This window comes from Squalius cephalus (genome assembly GCF_949319135.1).
Source record: "Squalius cephalus genome assembly, chromosome: 6".
Taxonomy (NCBI): Eukaryota; Metazoa; Chordata; class Actinopteri; order Cypriniformes; family Leuciscidae; genus Squalius; species Squalius cephalus.
In genome coordinates this window covers 45,319,242-45,338,999 of record NC_137127.1, presented here as the reverse complement: position 1 = coordinate 45,338,999, position 19,758 = coordinate 45,319,242, and the positions used below count along the sequence as shown (strand labels likewise).

The 19,758-nt window shown below is 40.3% G+C and overlaps 1 protein-coding gene across 7 annotated transcripts in view; it reads left to right on the top strand.

Annotated features, from left to right (window-relative positions):
- The first annotated feature begins 4,189 nt into the window (after positions 1-4,189).
- kirrel3b (kirre like nephrin family adhesion molecule 3b) overlaps positions 4,190-19,758 on the top strand; it is a 199,505-nt gene continuing 183,936 nt past the window's right edge. For all 7 annotated transcript variants that reach the window (XM_079873360.1, XM_079873358.1, XM_079873355.1 and 4 more), the window contains exon 1: positions 4,190-4,709. In XM_079873360.1, the coding sequence (XP_079729486.1) occupies positions 4,667-4,709 (43 nt within the window). In that variant the 5' untranslated portion in view covers positions 4,190-4,666. The remainder of the gene's footprint in view (positions 4,710-19,758) is intronic.

Here is a 19,758-nt window from a genome sequence, read left to right as displayed (position 1 = left end):
TAATCTATAAGAAAGAACAGAGCGAGTGAGGAAAGGAAAGTGCGAGTCAGAAGTGTAATTCTGAGCAGGTGAGGTGGACGACCCGGAGGTGTCAATCACATAGTCTCAAAGAAATAATATAAATGCTGAGCTTGTTTATTGCAGAGAAACAAACGTCAGAGCGACGCAAACTAATAAATATGGATTCCAGATTTTCCACAGAGCATGAAAGCCATGACGAATACATGAAATAGATTGAATAAAGTGGTTGGGAAGTGCCATCTGAGCCTTGGCTTGTGGCTCCCGTACCTGACGGTCCAAATGGTAATGCTGTCTTTCTATTAGATGTTAAATGAAGTGAAGCCTGTTGCGAAACCTTCCACACCAGAAGGAAAGATTTAAATATGACTGACAGGCCAGTCACACATTGAGTCAAATAAAAAGTGACATGTCTGTTTATGTAGCTTGCGCCTACATATCCATTATGTACCGCAGAAGCCAGTGTGTGTGTGTTGTGGTGATTTCCATTTGTGTCTACAATGTTCAATTAGTTATCATTGGTAAATGCCATTTTTGCAGCTTTTTAATCTAGTATAATGTTGATGCATAACTATTCTGTTTGTTGTTAAATAATGTTTCTTCACAATACATTTATACTAACTCTTTCCCCGCCATTGATGGAATTTTCCATCAATTATGACTCAACACGTTTGCAATTTAGCATTGCATCTCAGGATTGTTATTGTTATTTCAATTATTTCAAGGTTTTAGCCCATTTATTGATAGCAAAAGTATAAAGATGACAGGAGAGTAATGGGGGTGGCAAGACGCAGGCTAGATTGAAACCTGCATCTCCCAAATGAGCACAATAGCTCAATGGTTCTGGAGCAAACACCAGGCTCCAAGATTCAATGCAATTCAAATCAAGGCTCCTGTAATATCTCAACTTTGCATGATTTGTATCACTACATGTTGATTTCACAGTCAAACCAAAGATGTTCCATGAAGTTCATGTGCATCATATGTATGCACTTCTGCATTTTTCTTTTAATTGGATGGTTATTCTTTTGAATATGAGTGTAACTATCCAGCAAGTTTAAACCCCTCTCCACCAAATGGATGATTGACAGGCGAGCAAGGCACTCCTGGGATGTTGCCCAGGACACATCAGAATGTGTTAGCGTTTACACATCAAATGTGATGCCGTCACATGCATTTTTGACTACCCTTGAGTGTGGTTTGCGTGATTGGATAACATCTCTATTTAGTAGTGTCCACTTGTAATAACATCACCCGAGGCAGATGTTAATATCAGTTTTTAAACGATGTCCATGTTACGCTTCCTATCCATATCGTAATTTGCAAAAGCTTGCTTCTCTATGCCATTATATAGTGTGCTGTTATATTGAATCAATGACCGAGGTCAAGAGAGGACGCATTAGCATTGACCTTCAGCCCTCACAGTCTTGCTGGATAAATATATATTCGGGATGTTTACTGGTTTGTATTCGTCCTGAACAGTAGTGTGTGGGCGTTACTGTTCGGTGCATGCAGTCGCACGATGAATACATTTAGGGCTCTTTCACACCTACCTTGTTTGGTCCAGATTTTTGGACTTTTCAGTTTGATCCGAATCAAAATTACAGGTGTGAAACCTCCCCCGGACCACGGTCCGCACCAAACAGATGAAATTTGGTCAGACGAAAAGAGGTAGTCTCGGTCCGGATCAAACTGAACAAAGGTTTGGTTCGTTTCTAGTGTGAAAGCATTACACATGTGGTTTGGACTATCAGACCATTTACAGGAAGTTTCGGTGCTTCCCGCAGGATTGCTCGTAGTCTTCTCCTCCTTTCCTGCCGGCGACGACAAAATGTTCGCATAACGAGGATGTTCATTTGGCGAATTTGAACTAGCCTCGAGTATAGTTGGCGCTGCAGGGAGTAATGCCGTAATAATAACAGTATAGTGGCAACGATATGCGTCTGTTCATTCATTCTTGTCCAAGTTTCCCGCCGAATTGACAACACGCTGACGTCAGACGCTCGTCCGTTTACAAACCAATCAATGTCAAGATGCAGCCCATATAGATGATGACGACAGGACGCAAGTATGTCATGTAACGTTCTTTAGTGCGCTCGCATAATTGCAATGCGAAACCAAACCAAACCTTACCGAATGTATAAAATGTATCAAAACATGAACTTTGGTTCGGACCTTGGTGCGGACTCTCAAACCAGTCTACCAGTAAAAAGCGCAGAAGAAGAGACAATCACTCAATGTGTTTACATCTCTCAGCCAGTGTTTTAACTGTGGAAATATATCAATAAAACAGCTTGAGAATAATATCTCACATGGTATTACATTTTGCTCATTTGCATTTAGTGTTGACAGCAGGTTCACTAGAGGAATGAACTCCAGAGAGAAGCATTTGGTATGTGCACTATATTCGCCTATTCATTATATTTACTTAACCTGTTAGTAATGTCTTGATTATTTAATGTATGTTTAAATAAATTTGTCAAGAAAATAAGTTATGACAGCATACAGTTTACAACCTGTGTAAATTATTATATTTAAAAAAAAATGAATTGGAGTAGAACATTAATTTTATAATTAGATTTTGAAGTTAATATAAAACCTGCCTTATGTGAAATTTACAGTACATGTTTTCTATTTTTTTTCTTTCTTTTTTTTTTTTTTTGATTGTTAAAAAAATCAAAGTGTTGATTGTTATATTTAAGAATAAAACAACTAAATTTAATAATTTGGGCTCTGTTGTTAATTGTAAACTTTAATATTAAAGTAATGTGTAATTAAGGGCTCCCCATAAAGTGAACATCATTAGCTAAGATAATGTAGTTTTTTTTTTTTGTTTGTTTGTTTTTTTATCATTAAGAACATTTTAATTATAATTATAATTTATTTAAACACATATAAACATAAAAAAAAAAAAAAAGTTTTTAGTTTTTTTCCCCCCTGCTGTACCGAACATGACTTCAATACCGAGGTACATACCGAACCGTCATGTTTGTGTACCATTACACCCCTAACACATATGTATTTGTATACTGTAGCTTGTAAAACAAGTGGTTAAATGTATATGTATGAGAACACGTGCTCCATGTGCACACACAATCCCGGTTTTCAGCTAAACAGAATTAGACACAGGGAACCGTTCTACTTGTTTTAGTTTAGTTATTCTAAAATACCACTGAAAGACTTCAAAAGAGAGGAATTTTGGTGATTAAACGTATTCTCATGAAATATTGATCCTCGGCTTTTTGTGCTTCAGTCAGATGGAGCAATCCATGGGCATTTTCTGGTCTGAAACCTGCTGAAATAAAATAATTGATTGTTAAAGCTAACAAGATCGTAAGACTCAAAACTGCAGTAAAGCTTACAAAATAAACGTTCAACTTGACTCAAGCAGCACATCTTTTACTTAACTGCCAGGTTGTCATCGCCTTGCATATTTCATGAGTGTATCAAAAAGAAAGATTGTTTTATAAAACAAGATTGTTTAAAAGATAGAACATACCCTGTAGAACCACTTTTATAATTGGCTAAACACACACACACACACACACACACACTTAGTTTCACTTAGTGGCTGCCATAAACTAAGATTATTACCACTAAATAATTCACACAAACTATGTTGTCTATTCCTTGACCATTTTGTTCTTTTCCTGTTGTTTTACTGAGTAAATGCACCAGGCCTTCTTTTCTATAGAAGAGAAGAGAGGGAGTAGAAGGGAAATGCATCATGCAATATTTAATGTGTAAAACAGTCTTGTTAGCAAGCCGTGCATTAGTGAGATTAACAACTTCTACATTAGTGGGCAATAAATGATGAGTCTGAATTCTGTTTTACTCATTTAGAAAAGAGGAGCTATAAGGTTACATCTCTGTGTTCTTTTAGACTAGTGCAAACAGACACTTGACTCTGCAAGTCTGGTTCAACTTGAAATCTTTTATTCTGGCCAGAACTCGCACTTAGACAGAACGAGATGATTGACATGCAAAGCAACCAATCACAGCTCATTTGATTATTAGACATGTGGATGGTCCCTTTTCACTCAGTATGTTCTTTCTTTCTTTCTTTCTTTCTTTCTTTCTTTCTTTCTTTCTTTCTTTCTTTCTTTCTTTCCCAGTTCCCAAAGGTTAGCTCTGATTCCCAGCCTCTTGCTAGACCAGCGCTGCTCCGCTTGATCGGGTGGGCGGGCCTTGTGTGCAGCCGGCCCCCTCCTCCACTGAGAGAAAGAGCAAGGGAGGAGGAGGGAGGAGTGAGAAAGAGAGAGAGGCAGACAGACTCTGTGAGCCGGAGAATGGAAGAGCAGTGTGTGTGAGAGCGCCAGAGAGAGAGAGAGAGAGAGAGAGAGAGAGCATGAGTACTCTGAGTTTATGAGAGCGCCTGCACACGCAACATCAGAACAGAGTCACTTCAGTTACCGTAGGACAACACAGCAGATTGTTATCACAGCACACTGAGAAAGAGAGCGAACAAGGGAACACAAGAAGAAAGAGATTGACAGAGAGCCTTTCTTCATTAAGAGAGCACATCGGGGGACTGACAATAGCAGCCAGCCAGAAGAGTGGTGCGCCGGTGTGTGTGTGTGTGCGTGAACTTTCCCAGCCTGACTTCCGCTCGGTGCCCAAGAGGTCACCACCCCTGCGAAGTGCCGAGATGATCCCGGAGGTCTTTCTGATATTGTGGCTGACGGGTCACGGTAAGCTGCCTGGTCTCCTCGTCTCTGCTGTGTTGTGTCCTGTGTCCGTGTTGCGAGATGGGAATCTCTGGGAGTTGAACTGGAGTCTTGAGCTCGGAGGTTTCGGCTGTGAAACCCAGAGTTTGTGTCTAACAGTTTGAAGTGCATGGCATCTTGTTTGTCTGTCATACAAGTTTCATTGAACACCCAGATCTCGGTTGCTTGTGAGGTCAGGCTATTGACCGAAGGCACGTCAAAGGATGTTCAACTCGCGCACCGGCGAGCAAACACATCGCACTTGATTATTCTTAGACGGTCTCTGAGTCTGTAAACAGTCGGGCTTAGCATCGGCTGACGGATGTTTCCGCTGCTTGCCGCCAGGTGGTTGTCTTTGAAAAACAATTGGATCGAATTGGAGACTGCCGCGGAGACCCCTCAGAGCGTTTGCCGGCTCTCTCGTACGCGTCCTCCGCGAGCAGCTGAAAGGGGAGGCAGTGACTCGCCAGCGCTAGATAGATTGAGTTGATTGTCTTCCTCTGCAGCGACCGGTGACCCAGAAAAGGAAGTTCAAATAAATCCGAAAGCCCCGGGACTTTATTTGAAGCCCCTTGTGCGGGAAACTACCAGCACTGGCTGCATCACAAAGAGTTTGCTTGGGTTTAGAAAACACAAAGTCCTCGGACTCATCTTAGGCTGCAGAGTTTCAGTTATTTTTAAGGACAACTAGAGAATTTCTTCTGCGTCTCTCTCTCTCTCTCTCTCCCTCAAAGTCTCTTTTTCGCCCTTCACGGTTATCACACAGCGTACGCAAATCAAAGCCGAGCCGAGTTAGCAGAGCAAACTTAATGACCTGCTTATCACTCAACTTGTTTCCTCACTCCAACCCTCATTAAATTGTTGCAAATACTGTACCCTTCACTCACGATCTGATGGCAAGAGCAGCATGTTCACATAACCCACAGTGTTAATACATAACTTCACACATGAAAACAGGGAGAGAGAGTGGAACTGCTTTGAGGATGACAGTGGGAGTGAAGTATGGGGCGCTCCGTTTCTTGTTTAGTAGATCATGCCTCGGGAGGCTGTCAGCTTTATGATCTAGTTTTATGGCAGTGTTAGCTATGTGTCCAGCGAATAGGCTTTTTTTTTTTTTTTTTTTTTTTTCATTGTGGATGGTTTTAGAAGATGGGGGAACACTAGCGTTCATCATTTGATGACATCTTTCATGAAAACACTTAAGATCCTCATGCTATTCTTGTCAGAAAGTTGGCATAACAAACTGTCCATGTATCAAACATGTTAAATTATTATGATGAATTGATTTTTTTTTTTTTAATGAATTTATGAAAAAGAAGATCATTACCCTTTGCAATCATCATTAAAAAGATCATAATTGTGGAGGTCTTAATGCAACATGCTAACAATACACAGTTACCGCCAATAGAAATGCAGTCAGACAGTCTGTCTGATCTCCTTCCCGTCTAACTCTTTAAAGCTCTCAGCACATAAAGCATCACGCACCAGGCAAAGTCGGCTTGTTTTGCTTTGCTGTGCAGTTGAGCTGAGCTAGGTATTGTGGTTGTAAAAAATAAAAGCAAAACAGGCAGGTAAACAAGATAACAACAGGCGTTCTTGTCGCCCCGCTCTGCCCCTGGGGATGGCAGGTTCCCCAAAGCTAGATTGTGTTCTACACATTATTGCTGTTTATGGAACTAACCAGTGTCAGCAGAAATAAATATATTAGAAAAAGTCCTGGAGAAAAACAAGTCTTTTATTTAGGGGAGAAAAAGAAAGATGAGGAGAAACGTATGTGTGTGTGAGAGGTTGACAAAAAGTCCAATAGCGGCGCTTGGAGCTTAGAAAGTCTGTATTGAGTTTTTGTCAAGAGTTGAGGGTATATGTAGGGCACTTTCCCTCCCTCACACACACACACACACCAGGTGACAAGCCCTAACTGATGGCACACAGTCGGGCAGAAGCTCACCCTTGTGCAGCACAGAAAGCTGTCGCACCACAGGCAAACCTTCTGTCCAAGAGCTTCTCTCTCTTTTTTTTCTCGCTCTCTTAGTCATAGTTTGTTCATTTTCTGAGAGACAGCACTTTTTCTAGCTTCTCTATCTGTCCACTTTTGTTCCATTTCTCTTTTCTAACACGTCCCTCGGATGAAAATGTTGCTTCTCGCCACGTCTGTTTTCCTTCACTGGCCGTGTCAGGAGGGGAATCAGGGTTTTTCATAGAATTTTCGTGGAAAAGCACGTTTCATCACCGAAAAGTCCTCTACTTAATCAGTATTTTTGTCTCATTTCTCATTAAAAATATGCAAAAATCCTTAGAACAAGATGAAATTGCTTGAAAATCAAAATTGCTTGAGATGATAAGACTTGTTTTTGGGAGAATATATCTTGAATTGGGTTAATTTATCTTACCCCACTGGCATTCATTTCTTGTTTTAATCATAAACCTCATAAATATGTTATTATATTTATGCTTAAAACAAGAAAAAGAAAATTGCCAGTGGGTTAAGAAAAGAATCTAAACTTAATTCTAGATATATTTTCTGAAAACATGACTTATTATCTTGTGAAACAATGCTATATCCGTCAATTAAAATAGTTCAAAGGGTTTTTGGATTATTTAACTGGAAAACAAGACAACAAATATAGAATTTCTTGCATCTGGCCGTTTGTTCTCCATCCATTCCTCGGATGAAATTATCAATATCTGTTTTCACTGCCCTTGTCAGAAGGGAAATCAGGGTTTCTTCATGTAATTTCTGTGAAATTGCACTTTTCATCTCCATTATTTTACATGAAATATAAGTAAATATTTCTAGAAGATAAATTACTTGATCAAAATGTTGTGAGGCTAGTTTTGAAAGAATACTTTGAATTGAGTTTATCTCACACCATTTGCATTGTTTTAATCATAAACCTCCAGAAATGATATTAGATATATGTTTAGAAAACAACAACTATTTCCAGTGGGTTAAGAAAAAAGTATATATGTATATATATATATATATATATATATACTGTATATACACATATATACATACACACACACACACACACAATGGAATTCTCTTGCATCTGTCCACTTTTATTCCATCCGATACTTTTCTCAGTAACTGTATTCTGTCACTGCCTGTGTCACAAGGGAAATCAGTGTGTTTTTAATGGCATTTCAGCAAAACATCATAAAAAAGGTCTTTTAATATACGCTCGTCTCACCCATCCAATACTCTGTTGCAGGACTCAACATTATAGAGTGTCTCATTACACATTATTCAGCTTTCCTCTTCCCCTGTCGTGCTCGAGTCCACTGGGGGCAGTGTAACATAGATCTGAGGACCGTCTATGTCTATCCACATTCCTCTTGTCCTCCATCACTCTCTCTCCCCCCCGTCATCCTCTCCTAACCGCTGCCGTCTTGTTCTGATAGATGAGGCAAATGCTCTTCAGGAGCGTCTGGTGTTAAGTCCCCACGCAGCCAAGGGCGTAAGCTGTGTCTTAACCCTAGAAAGCAGGTCTTAGTGTGTCCTCTCTCTCTCTCTCTCTCTCTCTCTCTCTCTCTCTCTCTCTCTCTCTCTCTCACTAAGCCGCACCTCACCAGGCTGGTAATTAAAATGTCACTTTTGGCTGTTTTCAGGACAAATCTCGGCTGCCTTATACACGCATAAAAGGAATCTCAGTGTGTTTCATTTTAAAATGTGGAACAATTTTTCCCTGGTCAGACTTTGCAAATCATCACAAATCCTTTTTCAACATGGATGTGGACCAAATCCGATCAAATGTAATGGATTTTTACATCTCAGTAATATTTCAGGTTTAATTAATTTCAAATTTCTACATGACATTCCGGTTTCTTCTTTGGCGGACCATTTTTTTTTTTAATCCTTGGATTAAGCCGTTTTGTGTGCCAGCGATGGTTAACATAAACGACATAAACGCATAGTCATCACGGACAGTAAACACGTATCAGTATTCTTCTGTCCTTCTTGCTGTCATTCTTTATCGACAACCAAAGCTAAAGAGCTGACAGCGGCTCTGCCTACGGATACATGTGTGAGTCGCTGAGCTGTGACCACCTACTGTTATTTTGTCTGTGACGTCCGACCCCTTTAATGTGCTCCACAAGGCGGTAACACCTTCCCTGGCCACATTAGCCCACTCCCACTCTCAAGTGAACACTGACGACTGCATTTCTCAGAGAGAGGGAGGTTATTTTCTAGAAGTAATAGTACAGTATTTTGGATGGAAATAGAGATGGAACACATTTTTTATTTCATACATTCTTGTTTTTTTCATTTTTTTCATTTAAGGTTTCACTGATCAGAAAGGGTATTAGATTGTAGGGGTTTCACGAATATGGAACAACTGTTAAAATAGAGGAATTTAAAAAATGCAGGCCATGTCTGAAGTGAATATAATTGTATTTAAATTATGGTAGTTATTATAATATCATAGTAGTTGACATTAAAGGTCAGGATTTTCTTTAATATATATATATATATGTTTGTGTGTAATAAGCATGTACAACTGGAAAAGTTATGGAAAAGTAACAACAAATCTTTGGTTCAAAAGAGTGGAAGAAAATCCAAAGTCTAATAAAAATGATCTGCTGTAGAATATGTGTATTTTCCTCCTCTTCTTCTTCTTCTTCTTTTTTTTTTCCGTTTAAAACAGAATTCTTTGGAAATCGAGAGAGATTTTTCTTTCTTCAGTTGGGTTGTTTGTATCTCCTCAGATTCAGGTCAAGAGAAGATGGCCGTTAATTTGGCCTTGATTCTTGAAATCCATTGAGAGCAGCTTTGCTGACAAGCTCTGTGCATAAACAAGATGTGTTTACTGGACTTTATTAAGATGAACCAATGAAATCTGTGCTTTTAACCACAGTAGCAGAAACCAATCCCGCCACCCCCCACCCTTCATCTCCATCATCCTCTCCCACACCCCTGACCTGCGCCCACCCTGTGCCCTCCGTGCTTATGAAACCATCCCTGCGGAAATCTCAGGGCCATAGAGCTGAATTGCTGGATTTATCCAAATTGGTGCACTTTTTGAGGAATGGGCATTATGTGGGATTACATGTCTGCTGAGCGTGATGTTGAGTAATTTAACCAGATGCTGCGGCGATCATGAGGTCACCTGTGGGGCTTCCACTCAGCTCTTTCTGTTTATTCCGTAAGGATGAGCAGAGAGCCGGAGGGGGCCAAAAGGGACGGGAAACGTATCTCTCCATAGACCTATGTTAGGCAGAGAGAGCTTCAGAAGGGAACGGAGGGTCATCCTCCCAGGAAAACCACAAGGATTTTGCTACAGATTATGGCCGAGATTAATGGCGTCTAAATTGCGATCTAATACATGGAATCAACAGCAGGAGAGATCTTGTCCCTGCTTTAGCTGGCTATACTCTGTACTGAGACTACTCACATTGAAATAAAGAAATCACATTTTATATCATTATTTTGAGAGGTAAACTAAACTTGTGGTTGGGTCAGTGGGTCAAACTTTGTGGGTCAACCCTAAAAAGTACATCTTTATATGTCATTTAATTTATTTGAAATATGTTTAAAATGTACTGACACATTTACTGACAAGCATTTTTGGTAAGCTAAAATATACTTTCATGTAATTTCTATTGAACCTTGTATGTCATGTATTTGTAATTGATATTTGTAAAAATGAAAATGCAATATATTACATTTAAAATACGTGATTAAAGTAAAACTTTTAATATCATTACAAAGTGCACTTCTAAAAAAGTGTAAGAAATATAGTCACGTAAGTTTGTATTATTATTATTATAATATTATATTATCCGCAAATACAGATATTGTAAAAATATACTTTTAATTAAGTGAACATTTAATGTAATTAAATTAAGTGCAATACTTAGCACTTAAGTATTGCTGGTTAGCATGACTGCCTTTGAGATGAACGGGAATGCTAACGGATCAAGCCTTTAATCTGTAATATAGACCTCTTTGTTTGGAAAAGGCAAAAATAGTTTTTTTTAAAATAATATCTCAGGCTATAAATCCCAGGTTCTCCCTCTCATATCTTCTATAGTGTATCCTGTGCTGGCTTGGTGGTAAATAAGAGTAAAAGGCTGACAGGAATGTCTAGACTCACAGAGGTGTGTAGTGTGGCAGTGTGGAGGAATTGGGTTGCCAATCTGACAATGGCTTGCAATCGCTTTGTTGGAAGTTTCTGGATGGCGCAATATTACACCTGAATAAATCTGACGGACTCAGTCTTTGTCTCGATCCCTCACTCTCCAGCCATGCCAGTCTGGCAGGTTCACTTCAGTGTTTTACACAGACAGTTGAGTGACATGCCAGCTTTTTGTGTGTATATGTGAGTAAATGTGTGTGGTGGTAGTGGTGGTGGGCTGGCGTGCAACACCAGATACAGTAGTGAGCCCTAGCAATATAAATGCTAATCAGTCTTTAAACGTGTACACCGGAAATCATAGAAAGACAAGGGAATTGAATGCAAGGTGTGTACCTGATATTTCACTTATCAAACAGCACTGTCACATTGCAAAAAACATGTACAATAGTGCCTATAAGATGACCGATGTGGCATGCTATCTGTGTAGATTATTGATGGACATTGTACTTTGGTTTTGATCTGTTCCAGACAAATGTTCTATTCGCAAAACAACATTAAAAGTGAAAATGTGCAGTGGAATCTTTAAAAGTTAAAGCAAGTTTCTGAAAGCTTTCGTCACTTTTTTGGGTCTGTTTGCAGGAATACTAATAGCTGCTATCTTATGTCTAGTTCCTCCAAGCAGAACTCAAATAAGTTTTCAGCTCTCAGCCATGCTAATGCTGCTAATTAGCGTGCCAAAGGAGGGATTACAACCCAGACAGCAGAAGAGACAGCAGCTATGCCTCTTTTTCTTGTTCTCTCTCTCTCTCTCTCTCTCTCTCTCTCTCTCTCTCTCCTTATTTTTGACTATTTCCTCACTTTGCATTTGTCTATATGGGCGTTATTTCATATTTCTGGCAGGCAAATTAGAATGTTGGTCAATGGAAATGGAGGAATGTTTGATGCTTGTGTCAGAGGAATCGTTCTGTTTGGAGCATGATGTGAATCCCTAAAATAAATGTTCTGTAGTCCTGACTGCATTATGCTTACAACCTACAGAGGGAGCTGTGGAGTGAATCCAGTTAGCTAAAACACACACACACACACACACACACACACACACACACACACACACACACACATATATATATATATATATATATAATACTTGTGATGATGTTTTTACAGTTGTTAGTATCGTGTATCGTGTATATCATCAGTCTGTGAAAAGGGACCATAGAAAATGTTACAAAAAAATTATTACATGAATGTTGCAAACTGACACTTGGACTTGAGGTCATTTATTCATTGACAATACATGTGACCAGTAAGTAATCTTCTGCCCATCTCACTAAAGACATTCAGCCTTGAATGTGAGAACACGCATTCACCTCAAACATCCTATCAAACGTATACGTTTATGTTTCATTTGAACTCGCAAAGAACATGGATGAGTCGATACATGATCTTTTGAACTATCTGGTTATTGACTTCTCCCATAGAGCAAAAGAGGTTTTTTTTTTTTTCTCTTTCCAATGCTGAATTCAGTGAAGGGACTTGGCTCTCCAAACACCTACGTGTCCTTCATTCTTTTATTTCCCAGCTTTCAGCCTCTGTGTTCTCAGCATTGTTGTGCTGAATATTTTTCACCTCAGATTCTGCTTTGTGCTTTGAGTGTCAGAGTGATTCCATGTGAGAGAGTGCAAACAATGTTAGCCACGCTGTAATTAGCCAATGCTTTTTTGTGCATTATGGGCTCTCCTATTTGTTTATACGTATTTACAGTGGTATCCTGCGAGCGTCGACTTCAAAGGGAGTTTAATAGTGTGCAGTTATTCCATGCCAGTACGTCGCCTGAAAAAATGCTAATGTGCCATCAGGGTGGCTAAATGATTTGCCATCCTTTCAAACATGCTGGCAGGGGTTTCAATCTGGCCGGCCTCCCTGGCCAGTTGACAGTGGTCTCGGCTCGGTCTCCTGAGGACATTAGTGCGAATCAGAGAGTCGGCCAGGAGGCACTAGCGTGCTGTGCCACCACTTGGCCACGACCCAGCTCCCCACAGCCCTGCCCTTGCCCGCCCGGGAGAGAAACCTACCTCTCCATTTAGGAATCACCACTTAGAATGGATTTAATCAACTCCTCGATGGCTCTTTTGGAGCTTGGCTGAACAGAAAGGGGTTAAAGGCCATGGCCTAGCAGCGTGTCGTCACCTGCATCTAGGCCAAAAAGTTGAGCTTAAAACACCACAGACGATAGCCAATGCACCTTTATGAGAGAAATAAAAAAAGAAATAAAAAAATGTGAAGGGAAAGTATGGTAAACTCGGAATTGTCCTCTACGTTTTAAGTTCCTCTCCCATCCAAGTTAGTGCACACACATTAGGAGTAATGAGTAGTGAATACACACATTGCAAACCGTGGACACACACACCTGGTTAGGTGCCTTGCTCAAGGGCACCTCAGTCATTTACTGCCTGTATTGAGAATAAAACCCGCAACCTTCGAATTACCAGTCTGACTCTCTAACCATTAGGCCACGACTGCTCCATAACTGTCTATATCAGCTGGTGGCAGTAGTCTATATCCGTCATTTAAAAAAGGAAACCGAAACTAGGACTGCAAATATACAAACCATAAACAAAAGCAGCTCTCGCTTACCATTTTTAATATGAATCACCCGGATCAGTTGGTCCTCACTTTCTTCATTCCAGATGCTATGTCATTAAGAAAATGTTTGCTCATGTAAGATGATAAAACAGCCTTCTCTTTGTGCACTCTTGTTGTTTGTTCTCTTTCATCCCTTCCGCTATTCTTCTCATGTACTGATTCGCTGAGCTGAACAGCCAATCAGAGTGATCTGTCTCACCGACTGCCCGATGGCTATTCAAAATCCTCAATCGGCCAAACAAACACAGACGGTGTGGTGTCTGTCAGGAGTTAGTCAGCAGCAATAAAGCACACGAGACAGGAGTTGAGAACTTCCTCCATCTTGTTTACTCATCACTTCCGTTCTCTACACACTTTACGTCATTACACAACAGTTCAAAATAGTAGTCATAACATAATTCACTCATGAACACAACAGACGGGCTCTGACACACAGCAAAAACTAACATGACAGACGCTCTGCAACGGCCTGCTGTTGGCTGACGGCCGACTTGGTGTGTCTCTTATTGGAAATGGGGGCTGGAGGTGAGGTGAGGGTCTACAGTAAAGCCAGTGATAAAGGTGCTTATATTCAGAGATTGGATTAAGAGCAGAGTGCCCCTAAAAGAGAGTGCAGTTTATTGAACCCCTTATCTTAAGTGATAATGTTACCATGAAGAGCAGTATAATAGCAGCAAAGTGGACTGCAGCCATATAAAAGATATAGGTCTGAGGCAGAGAGAGAGAGATATGATAGCCTGTAAGTGTGTACGGTCCACACATTATGCACCCAAGCCCGGAGGACTGCTGGGTTAGGGTGTTTTTATGAGGATGTTGAGAGAGAAAGGATGTAGGGTCACAGGAAGCTCCCCATCAATGATTAAGACTTCAGTTTAAATCACATTTCCTCGAACGAGAGTGAAAGAGGAGCCACGTCACACTGCCAACATCAAATTTAAGGCACAACCACTGGCATTCAGCACCTACGCTTCCAATCTCTTCCAATCAGATTTACGTTTTCTCCCATCTCCTGCCGCCAGTGAATGAATGATGTCCAGTGTGTTTACAAGGTCACTTTTTGTTCCTTGGTGATAAAATAAACTCTCATCCTTCACCAGAACACTGGGACTACTGTGCAATACTCAGAAGGACATCTCAAGACATCACTACTGGAAGTACTTGACAAACCAGTCTGTTTTAATGTTGTACTACCCATTCTCCCTTGGGTTAATTGTTTCTACTTGTATTATTCACATTTGTATGACACATTGGGGAAAAAAGGAAAAACATATATTTTCATATATATACCATTAAACCTTTTTATATTGCCATTTCTTGCATGAGTATGAATACTGTGGATAATATGTGATAGTAAATGCATATGGCCGACTACTTTCCATCTGTAAGCTTTTCTCTGGACTGGGAAGGAGATGGGGGTAAAAAAAAGAAAACTAAAAAGCTGTCTTTTAGGTGAAAAAGAACGCACTGTTTTGAGATGTTTAGGAAAGTAAAGCATTCCTGTTTTTCAGCAAGACTCAGGGGGATTTATTCCCATTCACATCCTGTGTTATCTAATTGTTGTCTGATTAGGAACATCAACTCACAATACCTCAGAAGGTAAACAAAGTTATTGCCTCAGAAAGCTGGAAATGCTCAAAAGGAATGGGATTGTTGCTACAAACGAAAGGTAACTGTAAACTGCCTAGGTAATCCTTACCGCCGACATGCCTGTCTGTTTGTGTGCCAGTTCATCGTATGGTATTTGTATTACTAAGATTTATTTTTTTTCTCTCATATTCAATCTTAATACAAAAAAGCCTGAGAGACTGTATAAGCAGGGCTTGACATTAACACCCGTCAACCTTCCAACCTGCCAAATGCGGGTGGATTTCAGCAGTGGTGTGCGACGCAGTCACTCCTACTAGACACTTTGGCGGCTTGAATTCTATATAATATATACATTTTTAAATTGCAGTCTTTAAAAAGGCATCTGAAATAATACAACTATATAGTGTCTTAAATAAACTAAGTGAAATATCTGAATCGCTTCCAATACTCATTTTCCTCAGAATGGATGCACGTGCCAGCTGTTCTTTCTCGCTCTCTCATCTGTCCGACCGCGAGTGACACACAAACCTGCCTCCACTCCCTCACTTGTTTTATTTGCTCTGGATGAATATTGTTGGTGGTACAGGGCTTGTGTTTGGGTATGGGATTGCGCGTATTGCTCATAAACAGTCAAATTCACACAAAATAATGTCTTGGCGAGTATTCTTGGCGAGTCTACTGTGTTTTAAGTGAAAGGAAACAGTTGAAAGAAAACACATCTTTGTGCTGATATTGAGAATTTGTAAAGACCTTATATAAGGAAAGAAGTACTTTCATAACACAAAGCTTGTCTATCTCTAATGTTTTGATGGACTGTCTGGCTGTAGTATATTGGAAGGTCTGGATTGGCTCAAAGACATCTCAGGTTTCATCTATGGACAAAGCAACTGTTAATGGTTTGTGATATAACATATTTGTCCATCTAGTCAAGCCATTCCACCCTTTCTCTCTGAAATGCCATCTGAATCTATTTAAATCTATGTATACTCCTATTTATAGCTTTATTATATAAAGAGCTTGGGTTCCACTTTATTTGGATAGTCCACTTTAGGCATTCTACAAACTATAAGTAACTTTGCAACTACATGTCAACTAACTCTCATTAGAGTATTAGTAGACTGTTAGGTTATGGTTAGGTGTTAGGGTTCGCGTTAGTAGAATAAGTTGACTTGTAGTTGTCAAGTTACTTATAGTCAGTAGAATGTCAGTTGGGGGAGCATCAAAATAAAGTGTTAGCAGATATTAAGCATACAGTCTACAAATACTCTAATGACAGTTAGTTGACGTGTAGTTGCAAAGTTACTTATAGTTAGTAGAATGTCTAAAGTGGGCTATCCAAATAAAGTGTTACCAGAGCTTGACATAGAATTTACATTGATACTTAATTATCAGTTCCAACCGAATATATGGCATATAAAAACACATATATCGCCTTAGGCACGACCAACAACTATGTGCTTCTCTATTATATTGTGTTAAACGAATCAGACCTTTCTGCCTCTCAGGCAGAATATACTATACATACACAGATAAAGACACACACTTTTGAAGTGCTAGAGAGCACATTGAAGTGTCAGAGACAAAAGCGACTTTCAGGCCTTCTGCCTCCTGCGTTTGAAGGTTGCCAAACAAGTGACTTTCATCTTGTAAACCAGCAGACAAGGCCAACAAAGGCAGAGAACACTTCTAGCATCATGGATGTGGGATGAGAGGGGAAAAGAGAAGGAAAACGAATGAGAGAGACAGACAGAATTATGGGGTCTTTTCATGCCTGAGCCCTTTATGGTGTCCTCAGTGAAAATGCCATCTACTTCATAGTCCTTTCCATCACCTCTGTCTCGCTCATCATTCTGCCTCCGCTGAGGTGAAAATGGAAAAACCGACTCCATCAAAGGCCTCGGGTGCAATTAAGGGGGCAAGAGAACCGGCCACGTGCAGGACAGGGGCGGCACCCTGATGTTCCTCAGCTCTAATGAGAGGTGATGATGAATAGAAAATATGAGCAAACCGAGCCTCAATTCTCTCAACTGAGAAAGTAAAGCACTCAGACTTTGAAACATGTATTCCTTGTAATTTGATGTCTGGCTGTCAGAGTCTTGGCCTAGCGGTTATTGCAATGCGGGCGGCATGAGTTTGAGTGATGATTGCATCATTTCCTGTCCTCCCTCTGTTGTACCAGTCAATAAAAAGTGAGAAAAGGGTGTTTTTATCTGTTGCAATGTCTTTTTTGTGACACGCAACAATTTGACTTGGTTTTCAATGCCTCGCCCATTGATCCAAAATCCTGCTCCATTGAGCTGGATATTAAACATCAAACATGTTCATACCGGATTCGATTGTGTTACATCAAGTAGAAATACTTCAGTGTCAACAGACCAATCACTTGTCACCTGAAAAATTGTATAGGACAATCCTGAATTGATTATCCTTTTGGATATAACCAAGTGAAAATCCTTAAACCAGAGAGCAAAGAGATAAACAAAATAAACAAGGAAGATCAACAGTTTTAGATTTAGCTTTTGAAAGACGTAGGTTTGCGGAGGGATGAGGCAACAAAGAGATGAAAGTAGGCAAGAGGAAAACAGAGAGAGAAAGAGAGATGGACTGGTATCTATGGCTGGTGGAATTCTCTGAGCTGAATTAATGATGTGGCAACAGAAGAGCCAGGCCCAGTGGAGACCTGAACCAGATTTCAACCTGAGGTCCCTGGAGCTGGGAGCCACTCAGCACGACAGAGGAATGGGCCACGGCGTCATAAACTAGCCCTGAGCGGGACCGCCGGGACCCTTTTCATCCCTGCGCTTGCTCTAGTGCTCCCCTGCTCCAAAATTATGTAGGACATGGATGGGGACATAGCAGAGTGTGTGTGTGTTTGGGTAGCTGGCATTTATCTTAGCTAGAGGTGACTCTGTTCCAAAGCCTAGTGAACTGCTTTGTTGTCTACGGTCTATATAGGCAGCATCCGGACTGGATTAGAACCTTAAAGGGACAGTTCACCCAAAAAATAAAATTCTATCAGCATTTACCTGCACTAAAGTTGTTCCAAACCTTTATGGATTTCTTTCCTCTGCTGAACACAACGATATTTTGAACAATGTTTGTAATCAAACAGTTTATGGGACCCCCATTTGTCAATGGGACTCATCAACTATTTGATGTACACACATATTGGGTAAATAATCTCAGCTAGAAATGGCTCTATTGCAAAACCTAGTGAGTTGCTAACATAGCCAGCTGCCTTCAAAGAGTGAAACCTCATAAGTGACTGAGACTCATCTCACAATTAGTTTTGCATTAGCATGTGGATAAAGCTAATAACTTCCAACCCACTCTCATGAGAACTGTTTTACAAGGTGGAGCTTCTGCATGAATTCGTACAATGTGATTTGTGTGGAAACATACGATAAAAAGTAAGAATGAAGGTACATCCCTAAAATCTAACCGTCAGTGGCCTGTAAGCAGATCGTACGAGAACATATAATGAGATTATTCAAATACTAGAGCCACCATTCACAGCAACATGAGTGAACCATCTTGGGAATTATACAGTCTTTGGTCTCAGCCACCATATTATTATTTATGATTTACCTTTATTTTACCAGGAAGTCTCATTGAGATTAAAATCTCTTTTACAAGAGAGACTTGGCCAAGGTAGCAGTCATACAGTTAGATAACATGTTAAAATACAACAAATACAAAATAAAAATAAATATTAGAACATAGTATCCTCTCAACAAAAACAATCACAAGCCTTTTTAATATTTGTATTAGTATTATTATTATAACTGAGAACAGTGCATTCTGGGATTGAAACATACAATGCAGTTTTATAATTGGGCTGAAAGAAGGAATAGAATTATTCTGCCAATTTTTTATTCCACATCAGATATGCACCTATAGTGTCTTATAAAATGCAGTCTAGGCAGGCAGCTCACCTCACAAACGAGGCAGAATGTTCCATCACTGTAAAAAAAAAAGTTCTCATAAATTAGTACAATAGACCGCAGTGAGACAGGGGGATATAGCATGGGGAAGTGAGAGATGAAAAGATCGGGTGTTGGAGACTCGACTATCACAGAAGCAAATTAACCACTTTGTGCAAGGGAAATGCATTTTTGTTCCCGACAATGCTTATAATGAAAATGGAGCAAAAATCAGTCCACATAACTCATCTCCTGCTTTCCTCCGCAAACATCCCTCGCTCAGAGGAAGGCACGCTCCACTAGTATGACTGCGGCTGGAGAAAGCCTGCGAGCATATGTCATTAAAATGCTTAGACAAGTGGAAGAGAGCAGGGGAGATGGCAGTGAAAGGGAGGGCAGAAGACATTACGTCGGTGAGGGGCTGTCAGACAGAATCAGTCTCCAGACCTCCTGCAGTATTTACAGGTCAGAAGAGGAGAGGGACCCCCACATGTGCAACACAAGCTTCTCCTAAGATGAGAGAGAGAGACAGATAGAACAGGGGAGGACAGGAAAAGAGCTGGCCAACTTGCCACTGACAGGTGTGAGTATTGTTGTCTCTAATTGAATGAGAGACGGGCTGCGGGTGAAACGGGTCAGAGATACACCTGTCGCTCGCTGCCAGTGTCGACGGGTCAAGCGCTTTAGCTGTGAACGCCGGACAATTAGGCGCAAATAATTGTTCACCTAAATGCAATGACTAAGGGGTCTCCAGGGGTCTGTTTTAATATTTAATGACCTTACATTTACTGCAGCGCA